Source organism: Micropterus salmoides, unplaced genomic scaffold (assembly GCF_014851395.1).
Source record: "Micropterus salmoides isolate LMB-PRFRI ecotype aquatic unplaced genomic scaffold, ASM1485139v1 Ms_hic_scaffold_8, whole genome shotgun sequence".
NCBI classification, from domain to species: Eukaryota; Metazoa; Chordata; class Actinopteri; order Centrarchiformes; family Centrarchidae; genus Micropterus; species Micropterus salmoides.
Genome location: NW_024044570.1, coordinates 13492330 through 13513538, shown reverse-complemented (window position 1 = coordinate 13513538; position 21209 = coordinate 13492330). Strand labels below are relative to the sequence as shown.

Genomic DNA, 21209 nt, shown 5'->3' with positions numbered 1-21209 from the left:
ATGATACCCCATTTATGTAGTACAAGCAGGATTTTCCCCTCTTAAAATTCGGGTCCAGTTCCACTTAATACTGTTTGTGAGGTATTAGCAAAGCCAGTTTGACTCTCAAACAGCGAGTTCAATGCAGTCATGTATTTTTAGTAATATTTGTGATGGCTTTACCTTTCTATATTGAGAGAACTGGCTAGAGCAAACACTGTGTGGAGCTTGACATTTTCTTCATAAGAAAAAAGCCCTTAAGCTGAAGCCCATGTCCAGTTCACCTAATTGGATGCTCAGGTTGGATATCTCAGTCCCTGTGGTCTAGCAAGATTACTTTACTAATTGAATTAACATCTCCCTATCTGCTGTGATAATTTTGTTTGACAAGCTCAAGTTTGCCTTGTGACGATGATGTTTTGCTCACTCCTAAATGAACTTACTCGATAACTTAAGCTGTCTGTTATGTTATTTTGTGCAGAATGGAAGCTCAAACGGCGAGCTGCTGATCAAGAACGCCCAGCTAAAGCATGCTGGACGCTACACCTGCACCGCACAGACACCCATTGACAATGTTACTGCTTCTGCCCACCTGGTTGTCAGGGGTGAGTCATGTATTAACATTACACATATGCATACAGTCAAAGGCTCCGAAAACACATTTTCTCTATCAGCTTCTTACTAGGCTCGATTGGATCCTACATGAACACATTGATCTCTGTCAGCGTTCACTCAGTTTTGGTTGTTTTATCATTTATAAGTTTTATGTATTTTGTGTTTGGTTTGAAGTAGATGGGACGTACGATTCAGTAACATTTGCGTGAAAATGTGATCACAGTTGGTGGATTGTTTGGGTACTATCAGTCAGATCTGATCAAACCAGATTTTTAGTGCTAAAGTCTTGTGTGTTTTTTTTATAACTTTGATGGCTGCTTATTTATGAAAATCTAATGTAGTAGAGGAATACTTAAGAACTGAAGCCAAGTAATCGGGGGTTTAATTCTTTAGAGCTTATTAAACTCAACACAAGATTTTTTAATAATTACACAGTTCATTGGGCGCATATTCCTAAATTACTCATTAAAATCTTCCCCAGCTCTCGTTGTCAGACCATTAATATACAGCTAGAAAGTGCATGTGTGTGAAAAAAGAGAGAAGAGACACAGGGAGAGATAACATAAGAAGAAAATCTTTCCAGGGTAACCAGACCGTAGCCTTTTTGCCAGATAATCTGTCAACCCCAAGACTCCACGTGGAATGTGAGAAAGAGAGTGCTGGAAAAAGCTATGGGAGGAAATGCCTTGTATCCTCATACAGGAGGTAAAGACACACACAAGGAGCACTAACTATCTTCCCTGACCATCCAGAAAAGGTCAACGTAACTTCTCAGGCTGTCTGCTCAAAGATGATGGAGTTAGATACTAACAACTGCCTACAGCCTTTCTGTAAGTGCGGAAAATAGTGCAGAAGTCAAACATATCTGCCTGTGCTAGCCTCTAGATTACATTATTGGCTGTACTGTATTTTGGAACATTGAAAACTAGGTCATATTTGTACAAAAGGCAATGTCCAGTCAGGCAAAGTACAACAGTAGTAGATTTGATTAAACTGCATGGAACAAGCAATGCTTCTATGTCTTTAAGACGTGTAGTGAATGGAGTGTCAGCTCCCACTTGTCTTCATTATAACTGAATAAAGTAATACTTTGTATAGTGATAGAGCTGTTGGCATGACACCAACTAGTGTGTTTATGTTAATAGTTGTGTAAGGCCATCCGATGAAAATCTGATGACTGTAGAAGATAGATTTCTATCTTTCACCACAATATTTTGATACGGAGTGCTGCTGATTTCACGACTTGTTCTTCGTGCCACATACAGATATCAACATGCACAAAATAAACTCTGCCAAACTTCTGCAGTGCTCTCTCTGTCATTTACTGTATTTCACCTCCTGGATGATTCATCAGGCTTTGTTTTTACCCTCCCCTTCCTGATGAGTGAGAGCTTGCCTTACAGCCCTCCCCTTGGGTTTTGAAACAGGCCCAGTGTTGGTGGACAAAGGGTCTCTTCAGATAGGAACCCAAGAACTGTAGCAGTAATCTGGTTGCCAGTGATCCCTGTTGTGCCCTGGGTGTGCTGCCACCGCTGCTGCTTTCTGAGCAGGTGTTGACAGACGGCCAGGTGAACGCACAGCGGATGACTGTGACGTTTCCCAAAGTGGAACAAAAACACAGTCCCTGGGCAGCTCCTAATGGAGTGCCAGATGCTAGCAGTCCTGGGCGCAACGAGGGAGAGATGAAAGACAGCCATTTATCACAGCAGATGAGGAAGCAGATCTGCTTCAAGAGACTGTCCGAGCTAAAAACACAGCTCTGCACCTGTAGTTTGTTATTAGTAGGGATTTGAGATAGGGAGAAGAGCTGTTTTCATATGAGAGGGGTGTGTGTGTTATTGTAGTGTAATATTACAGTCTTGGCTGGAACAGTGTTGAAATGTGGCTGTGTTAATGTAAGTGTCTGTGAAGTAGGAAAACTATTCACAATCTTTCTAAAATGTGGTTCTTGGGATACAGTAAAGCATTTAGTAAAAAACACTGAAGCTTATCAGTTCAAACACATTGTGCTAAGCATCCATATGACACAATATTGTACAGGCATGTAAAATATGCACGATATTTCATCCCTTACATTGAATAGTAAAAAAAAAAAAAATTGCTTTCCCTGCTGACTCATAAAGGAGAAGGGAAGCTTAAGGGCTGTCCGGCTTTGGCTGTCTAATCTCCTTACTTGTCTCGGCTCATATTCATGACTTGGAAAAAGTAAATCCTGTCTGATTTCTGTGGCTGTGGGTTGGGAGGCTAACCCTGACACAGTCTGGGTTTTCTATTAGGCCATTTTTATGTTCCAGAAGAAGAATCAAGAGGAGCAGGAGGACCAAGAGAAACATTGGATTCAAAAGCTTTTGCTTAAGCTTTAGTTCATATATGTCAGTGGGCTCCAAGCTGTAATGCGTTAATCCATCAGTCTTTGCTGATGTCTTTGAATGAAAAGACTAAAAAGAGGAAATGCAAGAGCTTTGATGTGCTGTGTTTCATATTCATCAAACAGTTGACGAAGTATAAAGTTGTTTAAGGACTCGGGACTTTGCCAAGAATTTCCCTATGCGATTGCATAAAGATAAGGCTCTTTCAATAACACAATACCCTCCCTCTGGCAATTTGTGAGCACTAGAATGTTCACTACAAGTCAAAGTGGGCACTTGTGTGGGAATTTGAACTTATGAACTTAAAGCTAAGGGACAGTGTCACTAATCTTAACACAACTGTGCAGCCACATTTGTATTCATCACCCATCGAACAACACTTATTCGCATTCTTTTCTTTACCCCAGGTCCCCCCGGTGCCCCAGGTGGGGTACGAGTGATGAACAAAACTGACAAGAGTGTGACACTGCAGTGGAGCCGTGGCGCAGACAACCACAGCCCCATTTCCAAATATACCATTCAGTACATGGACCCCTTCTCGAAGGATGTCTGGAAGAATGCCACTACATGTGAGAACACCAGCACACTAGTTGGTCAAATAAACACTGCTACCTTAATGCTGACCTTGCTCTGGTGTTATAATAATTTGGGTCATGGCACATAGTGATACTGTAAGCCTACATGGTGGTGATGGCTACAATATAATTAAGTCATGGCTCAAGAACTTAAAATGTAGGAATCGAATCCAAAAATGGAGTGTCATTGTTGTTTTAATGATATTTTTGATAAACGGTGGGAGAGCACAACCTGTGTAGTATAATGTTTTAACATACCATACTTTAGCCCTCACATTTTGGCATTGTAAAATGAAATTTGTGGATTTCTCTCTAGCTCCTGCAGACATAGAGGGGAATTCAGAGAAGGTCACAGTGGTGGATTTGTTCCCCTGGACAGAATATGAGTTCAGGGTTATTGCCACCAGCACTCTGGGGACAGGAGAGCCAAGCAGTCCGTCACCTAAAGAGAAAACCCTGGAATCAAGTAAGACCATTTCCTGACTTTGGGTTAACATTTGGTACATAAGATTTATGGTATGAAGACTTGAAAGGTCATGGAAATGTGGACCTACAGTCCAGCTTTCCATTCTCATATTTATTCTTCATCATTCTATTATAGCACTGTTTACTTACGTTAAGTATCGCTGTAAAAAGGAGTCAGCAGAAATCCCATCATTCTGTGCTTCCTACAACAGAAGCATGCTGCCAAACTCACCACACAAACCTCTACAAATGAGCACTTTGCTGAAACTGTATACTGAAATTCAATTATAAAATGGAAATCACAGACCTACAGCAACCTCTCTTAAAAAAATAAGCATCATTTGAGAATGAGCTACTAGACTCAAGGCAAAACAAGAGAACTTTTGCCTCTCTGTCTCCTTCAGTGGCAAGGTTCCCACATTGACATTAAGGTGTTGCATTTGGCACAGCAGAAGACATTGATATTGTATTTGCAGAGGACGGATGTTTCAGTACTGCTGCCAGGGATAGGTTATACAGCCTGTGTGGGTTGGCGTTGTTTGTGTGGATTCTTAGCATGTGGGCTCAGAGTTTTGCTGTTGCTGTCTCATTGTAGTTCCTGTGGTGGCGCCCTCGGACGTCAGTGGGGGTGGAGGGACTAGCAAAGAACTGACCATCACGTGGACGGTAGGTCTGGAATTTCGACTGGGCAAAAGGGGGAAAAAGGTCATGTAAAAGCTCACAGGAAGGAAGCAAATTTTAAGTGAGGGAGAATCTTTTTAATCTGAAATATTGATAATAACCTTTATTTTTAGAGCACCGTTCAAAACAGAAGAAAAAACAACATGCCAGAACAATATAATAGAAACAGAAATCATTGACACTAAAAAAAACTGAAGGAAAACGCATATCTATTTGAGTGGGGTGCTTGCTCACAGGCAGACATAAAAAAAAGAGAATGGATAGCTCCATGTTCATTACTCTGATGCATTTATTTCAGCTGATAAAGATAGACATTTCATTAAAAAAGGCCTTTCAGGACCATCATTGTAACAATATAAAAAAAAAGTGGTCAACGAAAAAGTCAAAGAAAATTAAAAATAGTGCACAGAAACACCACTTAATGCAAAATGCAAGTTTATAAAAATTAAGTTTTTATAGACATTTAAAGGAAGCCACTGATCTAATCGCTTTGGAAGATAACAGTGCAGTACATCAACAGATAAAATGTGTGGCAGAGAACTGTCTAGAACTTGAGGACAGCATACCACACATACATTTAGCAAAACTGAAACATTAGATGTCATACTTAACATCAAACAAAACAATCTATATCAACAAAAATCAATGACTGAATTGAATCATTATCCTCCATTTCCCTGCTGCTGCCGTTGATAAATTAGCTCTCATGGGTAAATTACCTTTTGCTTGGCTGAGGCACGGTCATTCAATTCCTGAGCAGCTGGAGGACGAGACAGTGTTTAATGTTTAATGAGGTTAGTGGTACTTAATGCAGGCATGTCTTACTGGACACATGGTGTGACAATAAAATCAGAGTGCCAACAGAGGAAATGAGGCGTTTGGACAGATCGAGAGGGATGAGCCAGCAAAGTGTCACGGCTCTTGGTATATCACACACAGAATGCAGTCATGTTACTGAACAGTACGTAAACACCGTCTGATAAGTGGAATTGGCCCTTTTTGAGCTTTGCTGTTAATCTTAGTATGTAGTGCAAACATAAGTGGATGATGCATGATATGCATAGTGCAAACTCTGACAGGATTAAGAGTTTAATTCACACTAGGGACAAACAGGCAGACGCTTGTTGTATAAAACATTTGCCGCATGAATGTAATTGTTTGATGTTTTTTTGTTATCAGCCTGTACAGCCACAGTACTACTATGGACCTAATTTTGGCTACATTGTGGCCTTTAAACCATATGACAGCTACGAGTGGAGTATAGTGACAGTCGCTGACCCTCAGGCCAAGCGCTATGTCCACAAAGACTCCTCCATCCCTCCATCGACAGAATTTCAAGTCAAAGTCAAAGCATTCAACAGCAAAGGAGAGGGACCCTTCAGCCGAACAGCCGTCATTTATTCTGCACAGGATGGTAAGCACCGAAGAGATTCACAGCTCTCTACACTGAAGCGCTAAAGGGAAACTGTGTCAGAGTGATCTCATAGTGAGGTCACAGATCAACCTGGTCCTTTTTTTCTCAGTGTCACACAGAATGAGGAATTCTTCTATATGCCAAAACTGCTGTTTCAATCTGTCAGTGTCAGCTACTTATCACTGCCAGGGTTTTCAATGGAGTAGGTCCCATTTAATAGGAGTTCTCATTTATAGTTGTATAGTGAGGAATTTTAATACCCCTTGAAAGTGAACCCATCTTCCCCTCTCGCTCACTCTTTCCTTGCGGAGGGATTATCATGATCTATGTAGCATGAACCAGAAAGCTGATAATTCGCCCAAGGATGCAAAGCATTTAGCTTAGTTATTAACTTCCACTGACAGACAGTTGAGATAACCACTGGCAACCCAGACATGATGGGCTACAGAGATGCCCCATTGCCACGGTAACCCACTTTGGAAACGCCTGCCGTTTGAGTGTCTATGATCTTATAGCTAAGTCTGCATAGCGCTCTGCTTCCAGGCATGTGACCATTTGTATTTGTGTGCATGCTGGCTGTGAAGTATTGTTTTTCTGTGTGTTCAACACAATGACAGTATGTGATTGGTTGTTGGTTCAAGGCCCAGCGTGACAATTTACCATTCGGGGACATTTTCCTGGCAGGGACAGGCTACACACAGTCTATAACTGTCCCATAAGTCATGGAAAAGTGTCTGATGGCCCAGTGAAGGAATGTGTGCCAAGAGAGATTACTGTCACTTCACTTGTTTCTTACATTGATTAATTCACAATACTGTGAGAAAATGGCATTAGTAAGGCCAATAGACACAGGCAAGGAAATGCTAGGTAGTTTATGGTCAGGGTAATGGATCCAGTATGGTGCATGCTAAACTAAATATATTCATACTTATATAAAATATGCTACATTGGAGTTTTGAGTTTGCAGTTAAAAAAATTACTTGTGAAGGACATCTTGAAAATGTTTCTCTTACTGTAGTTTTACCAAACTGTGCTCTGTGTCTGTCCTCAGCTCCATCTAAAGCTCCTGAAAGTGTTGATGGCAGAGCTCTCTCTGCCACAGAGGCCATCGTGTGGTGGCTGCCACTCTCACAGAGCAATATAGATGGATATCAGGTCAGTAGAAAATTTTATAAAGGTATGCTGTAAAAAAGAAAACTTACCTATGCACAAAGGCTAGGGACATGTAGCAGCCAAATTTGGTTTAAACTACGGTATTTTGACACCACATGGCTGTAAACAATAATAAAAATGCTATAAGTCAAAAATTCTAAATATTTGTCTTTTAAATGTCATCTTTGAAAGCATTGCTACACATGAAATATAGTATAACCAATTGTTCTGGTTAACAACCATTAGTGGAACTTTTACACCTGCTAGTTTCTATAAATTAGCTTTCTATCTGTTTTAATTTTACTTATTTACTTAGCTTCTTGTTCTTGTCTTTGCTATGAAAACAAGGTTTGTACACCAAGCAGTTTTGTATCCTGTCCTGTCCCTGTGTGTCCCAGGTAAAGTACTGGAGGAATCATAAAGACAGTGAAGGAGGGGCCCAGAGGGTGGTGGTATCGAGCAGGGAGAACCACACCAGGCTGGAGGGTATGAAGCCTAACTCCCACTACCTTGTTGAAGTTCGGGGCTACAACTCTGCAGGATATGGGCCGCCCAGCGAGCACCTCCAGATCCTCACCAAGAAAGCCCGTATGTTGTGCTCTAAAGCAGTTTATTATTGACCAGTATGGATCTGTATGGAAGACAACATGGATATCCAAGCAATGTATAGTCCTTATGCACAACATACAGTATGTGTCATTTTAAAATAATTGTTGTTCATTACCGTTTTTGTGTCCTTTACCAGCTCCAAGTCGCCACCCCAAAATAATTAATAAAAAGTTAAAAGGACAGACGATACATATTGCCTGGGAAAATGTGGAACCACTTGCTAACGAGTCATCGATAGATGGTTACAAAGTGAGCACAGTTCTACATTTACTTTTATATAGATCTTTCTGTATTGAAGCAGTAGCTGCTGGTAACCTTACATTTCTTATACCTTATACTGTATGTGTGTATATGTAGGTGCTGTACAGGCAGCAGGGCCACTCCACAGGCACTCTGTACACAACCAGTAGGCAGTACATAGACCTTCCCCTGCACGCAGATGGGAACTATGTGGTGGAGGTCCGGGCGCACACAGAGGGGGGAGACGGAGCAGTGGCAAAAATCGACATCACAGGTAACAGACACCACCATTTACCATTACTTGTCCCCTCCATTCACAATTCTGAACATTTAAAAAAAAAATGTTACAAATTTACAGATAATATACGTAAAAATGTTAAGTTTGATAAATAAATGTGTTAGTTTAGTTATGACTAAATGGAAGCTTTTAAAGCGAGGAGCTAAAAGGAAATGTCAAAGCAAGAAGCAATTCTTTGTGATAGACAGGTAGTACTGGCAATAATAATAATAATTTGTTGGGTCACCAACTGTGCACTGAGCTTAGGTTTAAGTTAATTTAGATTAACAAATAGATGCAATCGGAAACTAAACCAAAATACTTAAAGGTTCAGTGTGTAGGTTTTAGTGGCATCTAATGGTAAAGGTTGTGAATTGCAACTTGATTGCAACAAACTGCTCACTGCTCACCCCTTCCATTGCAAGCTCGTAGGAGAAGCTACGGTGGTCAACATGCTCTGTCGGCTCATCCCTCCATTTGTCCAAATGTCACTTCTCTTCTTACTTCTAACAGACAAGGGGTCTCATTTATGAACTGTGCGTACGTACAAAACAGGGCTGGAAACGTGCGTACGCCACTTCCCAAGCAAAGGTTGTGATCTATAAAAAACAAACTTGAGGGGAAAATGTGCAGTCCTGTAAGTAAACTCTGAACCATGTGTATGCACATAAAAAGGAGAAATGAGAAACGGCGACTCACATGGCAGAAGGATGAAACGGTTTGAAATGAAGGCGTACTATTGTGTAAAATAAATCGAAATATTACCTCTGAGTATTATAGGCTTAAATCCTTTCTGAATAAACAAACACCTGTTTGATTGACTTTCCCTGAAGTGTGCAAAAAACACACACAATTTAAGATCATTTACAGTGCACAAAAAGATCCAGATTTAGGATAATAGACACAAACGGAGATATCTGTTTCTGCAAAAGAACACCTCAAATATGTTGTACAGTTTAATCGGGAATCATATTAATCAATACTTGCATGCAGTGCAATTTATTCTCATAAATAAGGTGAACAGGAGGACAAATTACATTTAAATTGATGCCGTTTTCAATGCGTCAGTCGAGATAATAGGAGAGCACAGTTTCATATTGCCTATTCGAGCCAAACGCTGTGCGCCAGCATGGATGTTATGCACTGCTTGTAAAAACACATTATGGAAATATAACACTATTTTATGTAATTTACAACAAGTCATATTTATTTTGTGTGTGTCCCCCTCCAGCCAGTGACGTCACTACTCAGGAGGGATGCATACTCCTGCAGATCGGTTATAAAGGGGTGGAGCTCCGGTGCCCCCTTTCCTCCGGTGCACAAGCGTTGCGTGAAAGTGCGTTTTTTTACCCACCAAACAACATGCTTCAGCTTCACCAAAAAGAACGTCAGTGTCACACTGAGTTAAATTTCATTTTATAGCCTTTCTGTCAGATTTTGCCTCCTTTTCTTCATGCAGTCAGTACGTATTAATATTAATGAGGGGCGTTTCACTGACCATTTTTAGGCAACAGTGGCTGTTTGAACACAGTTGCCATGAGTACAGTGAGCTCACTCACATGTGCCACATTTCAAATTGATTGTGATTTATAAAGGGAATTTGCTTACAAGTGTGCCTACGCATGGTATTATAAGTCTGATTATTTTTTGGCTTACACCATTTTTGGCTTTTGGGCGCACGTTTTAGTGAGGTTTCTATGCACAGTTTAATAAATGAGACCCCAGATGACTACTACTACTACCATTTCTTCTTCTTCTGCCTTCTTATTTGTACGTATTCAACTTAGTGACGAAGCACACTCTGTAAAGCAGTTTGTCCATTTGGGCCACTGTAGAAACATGGCAGTGCAACATGGTGACTTCCATGTATGTATCATTAATTGTTCCAACACAGTCTCAAAAAAAGCTCTCCGCAGCACGCCACTCTCATTCGTTCCTGTTTCCACTCTATGCCTTTTGACGACGGCTCTCTGACAGGCTCATTTAGACAAGACCTACTACTACTTTCTTGAAGCTTGGCTATCAATCATAGATGACAAATGACAACCTGTGACCATGACAGAATATAATATAAGTATTCCATAAAAAATGGAATGGAATTTAAAAGCCTTTTTTTAATTTAAGAAAATAGAATTACTAATTGTCAAATTTAATGATCTGTTAAAATGCATGCAGTTGATTAAGGTGATATTTAAGTGCCTTAAATATTTGGTGTTGAAGTTCTTTTCTTTTCAGTAAATATGTATCCTTGTTCTAATAGAATCTTTAAAACTGTAATGAGTAGAAGAAAAGCTGCTGAAACTTTATGACAAAGGTACTTATTTAGAAGAGTGAGTCTTCTTTCCCTGCCAGTGGTATTTACTGTTAGATGAACAAACACTGAATTTAAATCTAATGACTGACAGTAATCTTTTGTGAAAAACACTATTATACCATAACGGTATTCTGTCTTCACCCAGGTTTAGTTTCACATCAGTGGAACAGAAATAAAGAAAGCCTTCCGTTATCTAGTCACATTTTAAATCCATAGTGCTACGGTGACACACTGCGGCTGTTCATTCCTGGCCTGCCATTTGCTAGTGAGATTATACCAGGTTCAAAGTTGGCGGTGGGTTATCATTTGTCACAGCTTGAGGGTTCTCATGGGCCAGAGCAGAGCTGTCACTTCAGGTTTCATACCTTAGATTGGAGGGCTAAGATGGGAAACTTTACAGTCCATGACTAAAGCCTTGATAGCCCACTGACGCGATCCCCTCGCAAGCTGATGGACTGACAGGTTTGCTGACTGGATAGAGGGGGCCTTAAGCCTCTGTAATTGATCTTGATGAGTAGAGGAAACCCCTCCTGTGGTTTTCCTTATCCCTTATCGTTCAGTTCAGGCCCACCTGACAGCTTGATTTCACAGACTCTGGAATTTAAGCCGTGGGGGATTTCAAATGCAGGGCATTGACAAATGAAGGGGCATTTTAGGTGATCTCACAGATGGGGTATATTATCACACTTCACATAAATACGTTCTTTAGTTTGACGGATGGGAGCAGCAGTGCAGTTATTTTTTAAGCAAAAACTGACATACCTTTATCTCTGTGTGTCTCTAAGGTGGAGGTGTCATGGCTGCCCAGACTCTCAGCGGACTCTCCCTGTTCCTGGTGGCTCTCCTCTGCCTGAATCTCTGAATGTAGCGCCATCTTTCTCTTCACTTCCTGTGAAGGAGACTCCTGTAAGGACTTTGTTGACGCCCATAAGGACTTTGGGACTCTTTCCACAAACCGTTGGTTCCACCCTATAACCCGGGACACCATATTCCAACTCTTCCCCCTCTGGAATATGTTTGTGGAAATAGACACAGAAATGGAAAAATTGGAAATGGACAAAGACATCCCTTATTTATCCACAAAAAGCCTCTTTGGAGGGGTGTCAAAGGAGTTCTGTCAACTTTTTAAATATGCCTTATATAAATGACTGCACTTATCTTTCACAATAACTTGTTTTAAAAATGGATCATGACTGAAAGGATGAACATTACACTATCATAGGTTGGCTGTTAAGTGTTTTTACATCATGAATCCGACCTTTCTCATATAAATAATGAAGCTGTTTGTTTAGAAATGTAGGCTTCAGTTGATATGTGATAATTTGGAAAACCTATCCTTCAGTGCAATCTATATTATAAGGTAATCAAGTAGCTGTGAAGGATAAGTGTATGAGTTTATAAAAATGTCTTTATGTCTGTCTTTCTTTATTTGCAGTTCAGTGGCATTTTCTTCTACTTTCTTTTTTAAAATGAAGCACACACTTTGTTACAGAGATACAGTCAAAGCAAATCTCATCCTCTCATACGTTTACATTTTATTAACAAACATCATAGAGGAAAGAACAATTTATGTCATGCTAAAATAATATATCCAATAATTGATATTGTTTCTAATATACTATGGATGTTATTTGAAGAAAACAATATGTTTGACCTGCAATCAATGCTTATTTCCAAATCATAACATGAGCTTTATTAATAGAATACCACTTTCGCATTGTGTGCATGTTGACATTGTTACATGGGAAGAAAAGTTTAAAATGGCTCAGTGTCTGGGCATATGGATCCATATTTGCAAAGCTGAATGTAAAGAAAACTATAGGAACAGGAAGTACACTGAACAACATATCAGACATTTCAAATGTAAAACTGCAGCAAACAATGTGTGACAGTGGTTATTTTAATCGCTTGCCATCTCTGGTCATACTTGTACAACTGTGCAGTCAGTGATCAAGGCTTTGCCACACCATCTGGATCGATGTTTTTTAACCAAACTTTAAAAAAAACCTTTTGTTTTGACTGTATCATTAGGACCTCTGTGGTACCCGCTGGTGCTTTGTAAAGAATGTTGGCATTTTATTTAGTGTAAACATTTTAATTTCACCTCTCTCATTTAATGGCTTTGTGTGAGAGTCACTATTAACAGTTACAGTGAACGGTAGCGACGCTCATGTCCTCCAATAATTGTGCAATGTCTGATTCTCCTGTGGCTACTTTATATTTTCTAATAAGACAACTTGCCTAGCTCCTATAACAACAATAACAACCTATAATTATTATATTTAATTTGTCATTATTTGGCATAAACAGATGATAAGCAAAGCCATCCATGTCAGCAGTAAGATCTTTTTTTCCGCTGCATTCTGCAGTCTTTTTATTAACATGTGATCAGAGATATATAAACATTATCAACTGTTGTCGTTTTTGTTTGTCATGATTATTATATTTGTATGTCATGACCCACCTCTAGCTGGACAGTTTAAAAGTTTATTTCCCTCAAGTTGAGAAGCAAACGTTGTGTTTTGAAGTCCTCCGATTCCTTTATTGTGTGACTGTTGCTCGCCATGCTTCTACATTGTGACTATATCAACATCCACCACAAAGTGCTTTTCCCAGTTTTCCTTCATGCGACAAATCATAAAAAGAGTTGCCAAATGCATGAATGCCTTGAACTCTGACATTTTGGAAGAAGCAGTGACTCTACATTCTAACATGCATGACATTGGAGACCAAGTGGTACATTACTTTGCAACAAATCGACATCATAGCAACTTCTCAACCTCTCAGCTTCATGTGAAATACATTCCATTCCTGAGTGACATCCCTTTATGTCACAGACAGTGTAGATGTAAGCTTAATATGTGCGTTAGCCGCTTCATTTAGCCAGACATCTCATGTGAAGTCTCGGGAGGGGATTTTTAGACAGAAAATCTAAAACTGACTAAAGGAATCTCACTCATTGAAGTTCAGAAATGGTCCTGCAGTCAGTCTTACGCACACGATGGTTGGGATTTGATAGCATCACTGGCGGCAGTGGTAGCATGTTTGGCTGTTTGCTGAAGTTCAGTGCTTCGCTGGACTTGAACGGCACTTGTGAGGGATGAAACTAGAACCTCTCATTGGCTGGAGAAGAAACAATAAAATTGTAGTTAACTATTGAAGTGCTCTGGTGTTTTTCTTTTTTGTCTTGCTGTGACTTTTTCTGACCTCTGAGAGAGTACTCAACAATGCGAGTTTACTGTAAACCTAAGTGGGAGTGCAGAACACAAACTGACTGTGTTAGTCTAAGGGCACTTTAAGCTGAGTTCTGGTGTGCGTCAGGTTCACAGTCTATGGTGGAAGAAGAACTCAGATTCTTTACTTAAGTAAAAGCATCAATACAACAATGTTTAAATACTCTATTACATTATAAATCTACATAATCATCAGCAAAATGTGGTTTAGTATAATAATTAGAAGTACTCGTTATGCAGAATGGCTCCTTACAAAGGAAGATATACCAGCCAAATAGATTTTTTTACAAGGCAAGCCAAATGACTAATCTATGAAGTCTTAAGTCTTAATAAATCATTACAAGTTGCAAACGCATTATAAAGTATTATTAGAAAGTGGTACATGGTACTTTAATGTTGTAAGTAGTTGAGCTACTTTCTTAAAAATTGTTGGGAAGTTTGTTCTTTGAAATCTATAATATTTTCTACGCTTATTTTATATGTAAAATATGACTGCAAAATAACCAGTAACTTAAGCTGTCAGATAAATGTAGTGGAGTAAAAAGTTCAATATTTGTACAATAAGAATATTAATATGTAAGTAAATGTACATCCAGAGTCCAAGACTAAAATGGAGTTTCAGTCACTGTTCAGAGGTAAAAGTGTAAGATGTCTCAAATATGACTCCGACTCTCAAAGTGAGAGGAGATATTAATGGGTAAAACAGTGGGAAACAAATATAAAAAGGAATAGTTCTGAAAGTTTGAACATAAAATTGTTTTTATTACTATAATGTCTAATGTATAATAAATTCAACCTAAGTTTTACCTTTGCTATGATAAGCCTCTGTAGAACAACTTTATAAATGGAAAAACCCTCCACCACAAGGTCCATTAAGTAGCTGTTCTGGAGCTTTCAATCATATCACATGATCAGCAGATGGAGTTTGCCCAGATGTCATGGACATTGTAGATGTTAAATTTTCTTATTTTTTCTGGGGGATTTGAGAACTTACACATAGCACAACACATCATCTTTACCATATTAATTGCACTAAAAAAGATTTGTATGGAACCACAGATTCAAAGCTGTAGCTGCATCTCCCATGTAAAGAGAAATAAGAACAAATGACTCAAAATGTCAAGAAAAAGTCCCAGTTAAAAGTTTCGGTTCACAGTAAGTCAGCCTGAGGTCACTGGTGAATGAATCATTGAGTCTGGGTGGATTGCCAGTCTGAAATACCAATGTTATTACAAGATTGGAAGTCCATCCAAAGCAATGCAGACAACCCAGTGGAATATTTCCAGTTCAGCATGTCCAGTGTTTCTGTTTAAAAACACACACACAAAGCAAATGTGTCAAAAGTTGTAAGAAGCGCTCTCAAATTCAGACACATCCTTCACTGGGGTCGGACAACCGAGGCTCTCAGGTGCTTTTCACTCTGCTCTTAGATGTGCTGGCAGACGTGAGGTGGATTTAAATACAAATTCAACAAAAATGAAGCTTTGTTGGAAAAAAAAAAAGTTACCACTTGTGTCTTTAGTTATTACTGACTTGGGATTCAAGGATCTATACAGAAATGTAACTTTAGACTAGTTATGTGTAAAATATTCATACCAGTATCTCAGCTCTCACATACGAACTAAGAGAAACTAGAGCATCATTTATGATTTATAAGTACCTTCCACTATCAACTCAAGCATTTGCAAAAGTTCTCAGTTTATGTGCAGCCCCGCTCTCCCCAACCATGTCTGTCTGCAGGAGAAAGCTATTCTTTTCCAGTATGAAAAATATCAGACATGGCGTTTCAATCTGTCCTCCATTGCAGATAAGGCCACCTTTGTCAATGTCTAGTTTTTCAAGCAGAAACAGCTGTTGGAGTCTCCTATCAGGTATCCAGCAGATGAAAAGTTGATTGATATCACTTCTCTTCATGGATGAGGTCTGACAAAATGAATCAGATTTTTAGATTGTTATTGAGCTAAAGTTTCATCTCTCCGTTTCAATTGAGGCTCTTAATGGTTAATGGAAATCAGCTCACAGAGAGAACAAAAGAGAGAGATAACTTTTTTTTTTTCAGTGGCTTATCAGTCCAAGCACATGGCCTGTGCAATATCCCAGGTGGCTGTGTAACACTTTCCCCAAAACACACTCACAATGAGTTACCCAGGCTGCTGCTCGGTTCAGTCTGACTGCTCTTCCAGATCACATCCACCAGACTTTAAACTCATTCAGCTCTAGAAATATTGGTATTTGCTGACAATTTATTGAAAAAGATTTAATTTAATATCACATTATAAAATAATACAAGAGCTGCTATTTCATTTAGAGTGTTGGGGAGGGGGTACCATCCCAGGACAGATTGTGCTATTGTCTTTGTAAATCTACACCTGTTCTTTGACAGCTCAGACAACACAAAACATAGTTTAAAGTGGTGCACAGCAGACTAGAACCAGACTGCTTCACTGGGAGACCTGAAACGTGAGATGCCTGCAATATGTCATGCTGTGTCAGGCAGTAAAACTGGCCCGGACGCATGCAGGAAAGCTTTATAAGTGAAGGTCTCCCTGCAGATATTGTGTTTCAAGCCAGGGTGTAGCCACTGAATGACCATCAGCCCCTTGAGACAAGTTTCACTGACATGTCATCACTGCAGAACCTGTACCAGAGGTAGACTAAATTAATTTCATAGCTAAGAGGAGGAACAATGAAACCCCAATGGCAATGCCAATTACGATGTGGACTGTTAAAACTCTTGAATTGAGTCATTTCCATCTCAATTTGAGGGGTCTGTTGGCATTTAAAAGTATGTGAAACAATGGGCGGCCTCTGCTGGTGAGGATTTATAACGCCTCAAGTTCACAGCACCTATCACAGCTGCACAAAAGTAAATTAACCTGCACTGAAAAGCTACTGGATTATAAAGAAAGATACATCATTTATTTGAAGTCTAATACATTATGTCGGTCATGTGAACAGCAGGAAAAACAAAATGAACCCGACCAGACAGAGCAAAAGAGAGTCAGCAGGCTGAAGTTTTCTGCTCGGACAGATTTCACTCCACGGAACAACGTCTCATTTCAGGTCGTGCGAGAAGTGGCGCAGCCCCTCAGCTCAGGGTGAGCTGCGCAGACCGTCAAACTTTTTGTGTTCAGACTTGTAAAATAACTTTGCTTTAACTCATAGTGCTGCACAGGAAAAGTTGCAAACTATGCGCGCTGATTGCCCAACTCCGTGCGGTGAAAAGGATCCAATCTGCCAAGTGTCAAACCCAAGCGAGATGGAGTCGCAAACAAAGCCGGAGACGGATCACTGCGGTGCAGGGGTTTGCCAGAGAGGATGCGGGCTTCTGCTGTCTCGTGAGGACGTCAGTAAAGGGGAACACTGTTGCCTGGACGCGCTCCGCACGGTCACCGATGCACTGGAGGAAAGAAGCGCAACTCTGGAGCATGAAACCCGGATGGCGAGGCTCAGGTGGAACAGGAGGGAGCAACGCCTGTTAGCCCAGGTGTCAACTCTGCAGAACGAGGCCCAGCTTGCTGCCCTCAAGTACCAACGGAGACTGCACCAATACATGCTGCACATCCACAGCATTGCAGAGCAGGTCACTGGGTACTATAAGGTGAGAGGGGTGATTTATTTGATGTGTGCATGTGGTGCAACAGCTGCAATGAGCATGGAAGAGTGTGGCTTATGATGTCACTTTGAGTCAAGATGTCATATAAGGCAAAACAAAACTGATAAATTTCACACACTTTGGTGTTTGTTGGTTGAATTAGAGTGATTTGAGGACAACTGCCGACATGCAGAGCCAGATATCAGAAAAAGCAACATGTGCCGAAGGGCTGCCACAGGAGCTGCTGGAAGGACCTGAGGTAGGAGAAGCACAGTCACTGCTCACAGCTTTACGTATCTGTGTCTAAAACTGACATTTTCGGCTTATTCATAAACGTTTTAGACCATAAGCTTGGGTGTTCTTACCCAAAATCGCCCAGAGGCAGTAGTGCACATGCGTTGTGATTTTCTTTTCTGTCAGTATCACTGTTAGTTCCCACTAAGACACTTCCCAAAGCTGTTGATACTAGGATTTGGGTGAGTGTTTTAAAAGCACTGCAGCCTCTTGTGCATCAGGGTTTTGCTGCATCCCACTGTGTTTCACCTGCTGCCTCAGCTCAGGCTTAACCCTGCTGCCAGACTATTCTTTGTGTAAATGTTGACTTTGGGATCACAGTGAATGCTATGGAGTAGTAGCAATCTCTGAGTGAAGACACTTTATATAGAGGGTAATTCTCCTTACTCCCTGTTGTTTGTGTGGCGAGGTCTCTTTTACTCACAGTGAAAGTGTGTGTTTATTGGCAAAGGAATTTGTTTTATAAATACCAAGCCAAATGTGATATTAGCCAATATATAGTTGTAGTCATGTATTTGCCAGCAGTACGAGTTCACCTCAGTGCCATGATTAGAGTTTTATCACAGCTTTTGACTTCTATGGAGGAATCTGTTCTTGTCCTACGATTTCAACTTGTTTTGTCCATCTTGTGTGGCTTGAGAAATGTGGTCTTTGTCCTCATCTTTGGGTCTCAGCTGACCTAATGTCTGGATAGTGTCCTACCATTTGGTAAAGTTTGGGGTCAGAACACCTTATCATATTTCACCTAGAATCACTGCATCATAACAAAGTCAAGCATTGCAAAGAAAAAAAGGAAATTTGAAAGCCTACTGCCACATAAAAAATGTCTAAAAATTAGATGACATTTTCATTGATGTTGCACTCTATATTAAATTATGGAAATATAGTGTTTCTATATTAACAGCATGAGTGGGCATCTTCTAGAGGTGCTCTTTGCAATGCCATGAGCCCTTTATGGACATTTTGTGCAAGATTGCTGTAGCCATGCTTGAAAATAAAAATACCAGAGAACAAAATACTCTCAGTTTTGGTGTTAACAGCTTGGATTAAATGTTAATTATTGCCCGTTTGCTTCTGTACTTTTGCATAATGTGGGCATAATGGGATAAACTATATGGACACGGTTTCTAACTGCTCCTGAGTTGTTGGCAGTGAATAATTTAATAAACCTCACCATGTAGCTGCCAAATCTAAGAATAGCCCTTGTTTTTGGACTCTCGCATGGTCTACAGGTTTACTAACCCTCAAGCCAGAGACACTGTATTGTGTTTGGGCTGCTGCTGAGGCTGGGTGGGTTTAATGGTGGTAATGGTCACATAAAGTATCTCTCTAATTGCCTACAGCATGCTGTGAATGCAACAGACTCACTTTTGATTAATGTGGAAAACTGTTCACTCTCCTCTGCCAGTGCTGGGCAGCAGTGCAGCATCTATTTTCAGCTCTTTTTTTTTTCCACTTCTAAAAACTCTACACTAATGCGTCTTTAATAGTTTTCTCACTGTGTGTTTTCCAAATGGATTTTCCAATATTTGACAGAGCTGGCTTGCAGTTCATCAAACAAAGTTTTACAGTTTAGTGGAAATCCACTTTGTTAGAAAAGTCATGGGATTTCTGTCCGCATGGACAATAGAGTTGGATTACTAGTAAACATCCCAGTAGCATTTATGGATCGTCACATTAAGGGTCCCTTTGTGTGGTTGGAAAGCAAGCCTAATTGACCCTTTGCTAAGCCCCTTTATTTACTGCTACGCCTGTTAGGTTTTCCTTTCTAGCAAGGCACACATGCTAGAATGGAAATGTAATTTTTAAAGACAATTGTAGACACAGTCAGACAAAAGCAGGCTTTACATTACTAGCCGGTGACAATCCATTTTGACAGCTAAAATCACAGCTAACACTAGCAGATTTCAGCTCTAGCTTGCTAGCTAGCCAAGAAACATTTACCTAAAAACTTAAATCGTTTTAAATGACTACATACATGTTATAATGCAGAAAGACTGAGGATAAAGTTACATGTCCCGGGCAAAAAGTCAGCAGCCTCATAAACTATGAAGAAGAAGATGTGGAAATAGAGATGTGGCATTGTTCTTGTATTACAGTCTGGCTAATTAGCCCTCCTATTTCAGTTCACCATTTTGTAACATAACTCTGTTTTGAAAGCTTACTATAATAAAAAAACAACAACAAGCAATTGGTGTACTTAATTTTTTTCCAAAATAGAATGTTTCACTTTTAGGCTTTGCGGATGTAAAATGCAAATGTAATGCTAACTCTGCAAATGAGTTTGGCTGGGCTTGCTGAATAAACAGCAGGCCAGGGCTGCGACCGTTACCGTAAACTCTGATAAACTCTGTCTGAAATACATCACCCTCCAAACTCTTTAATTGCGGTGTATTGGTTTCACTGCAGCCTTATGATGACCACTTCAGTGTGTGTAGAAATCCAAAGCTTGACAAGCAAGTTACAGTTGCTAAGCTATAATTGGACAAGCACTGTTCAGGGGACCGGTTTAGCGAAGTGTGAATTGCCGCGTAGGTCGGCTTAATTAATTGACACCTTGCCTACTGGTTTAACACTTTTGAGAATATTGTCCCAGTAGTTTGTGGACAATGACATTGTTGTTTAAAACAAACAAAGAAGCCTTTGAGTCTGATGTTGAAGCTGTTCCATTTCCACAGATGCCAGTTGTTCTTTCTTGTCAATGATACTGATGGGTGCTGTAGAAAACAGCCTGCTGAGAGCTTGTTCAGTATTGTGTGTAAAAAGAGAGAAATACAGAAAAGAACAGAGACAGCAAACTACTGGGAGTGACGTTAAGACTGCGAGTCATACCATATTTTTCCATGTACCTCAGAGATGTAGTGATCTAGATCCAGCTGATTGTCTGTTCACTGGCCTGACTGAATGCAGTCGTTGGCTGTGTGGGTGAGTCAGACAGTTCTGCTATGTTGAAAAGGAATAATGGGACGAAGAACAGCAGTGAAACGGCAACAGGATCACCATTGCAAAAACATACCGTCGTTTTCAGTTGCCCACGTAATTTGCTCGTATGTTTGTTTAAAACCAGATGAATATACAAATGAAACCTCAGTTGCGGTAAAACAGTCCCACTCCTTCTGTCTGCAGCCAAGATCCCCCAAATCCACACTTGAACTTGGAGTCAGGTTAAAAGGTCCAAAAGTTTGGAAACTAAAGAAATATTTTCAAGTCATTCAGAATGGATAGTTCTTTTCGTCACCCATTACCAAAACTGTTGTGTCCACTGCACAGGAGAGTAAAAATCTATTTTGTTGACCCAGACAGTGCCTGTGACACTTCACCAAAGGGTTTATTGACAGAAACAATGCGGCCTTTTCACCTGTCTGAGAGTGAGAGTACAGTAGCTCCATCTAATTCT

General features: G+C 40.1%; 2 protein-coding genes across 5 annotated transcripts in view; both read left to right on the top strand.

The window, feature by feature from the left end:
• LOC119893948 (contactin-1a-like) overlaps positions 1 to 13851 on the top strand; it is a 69444-nt gene extending 55593 nt beyond the window's left edge. For all 4 annotated transcript variants that reach the window (XM_038706367.1, XM_038706369.1, XM_038706368.1 and 1 more), the window contains 10 exons: positions 461 to 584; positions 3371 to 3532; positions 3855 to 4004; positions 4599 to 4669; positions 5864 to 6098; positions 7150 to 7253; positions 7649 to 7838; positions 7996 to 8108; positions 8217 to 8373; positions 11476 to 13851. In XM_038706367.1, coding sequence (XP_038562295.1) covers positions 461 to 584; positions 3371 to 3532; positions 3855 to 4004; positions 4599 to 4669; positions 5864 to 6098; positions 7150 to 7253; positions 7649 to 7838; positions 7996 to 8108; positions 8217 to 8373; positions 11476 to 11552 — 1383 coding nt within the window. In that variant the 3' untranslated portion in view covers positions 11553 to 13851. The remainder of the gene's footprint in view (positions 1 to 460; positions 585 to 3370; positions 3533 to 3854; positions 4005 to 4598; positions 4670 to 5863; positions 6099 to 7149; positions 7254 to 7648; positions 7839 to 7995; positions 8109 to 8216; positions 8374 to 11475) is intronic.
• A 2909-nt stretch (positions 13852 to 16760) lies between these two features.
• The window catches only part of LOC119893649 (PDZ domain-containing RING finger protein 4-like), a 132949-nt gene continuing 128500 nt past the window's right edge, over positions 16761 to 21209 (top strand). The window contains exons 1-2 of the mRNA XM_038705937.1: positions 16761 to 17524; positions 17682 to 17777. Of these exons, the coding sequence (XP_038561865.1) occupies positions 17114 to 17524; positions 17682 to 17777 (507 nt within the window). The 5' untranslated portion in view covers positions 16761 to 17113. The remainder of the gene's footprint in view (positions 17525 to 17681; positions 17778 to 21209) is intronic.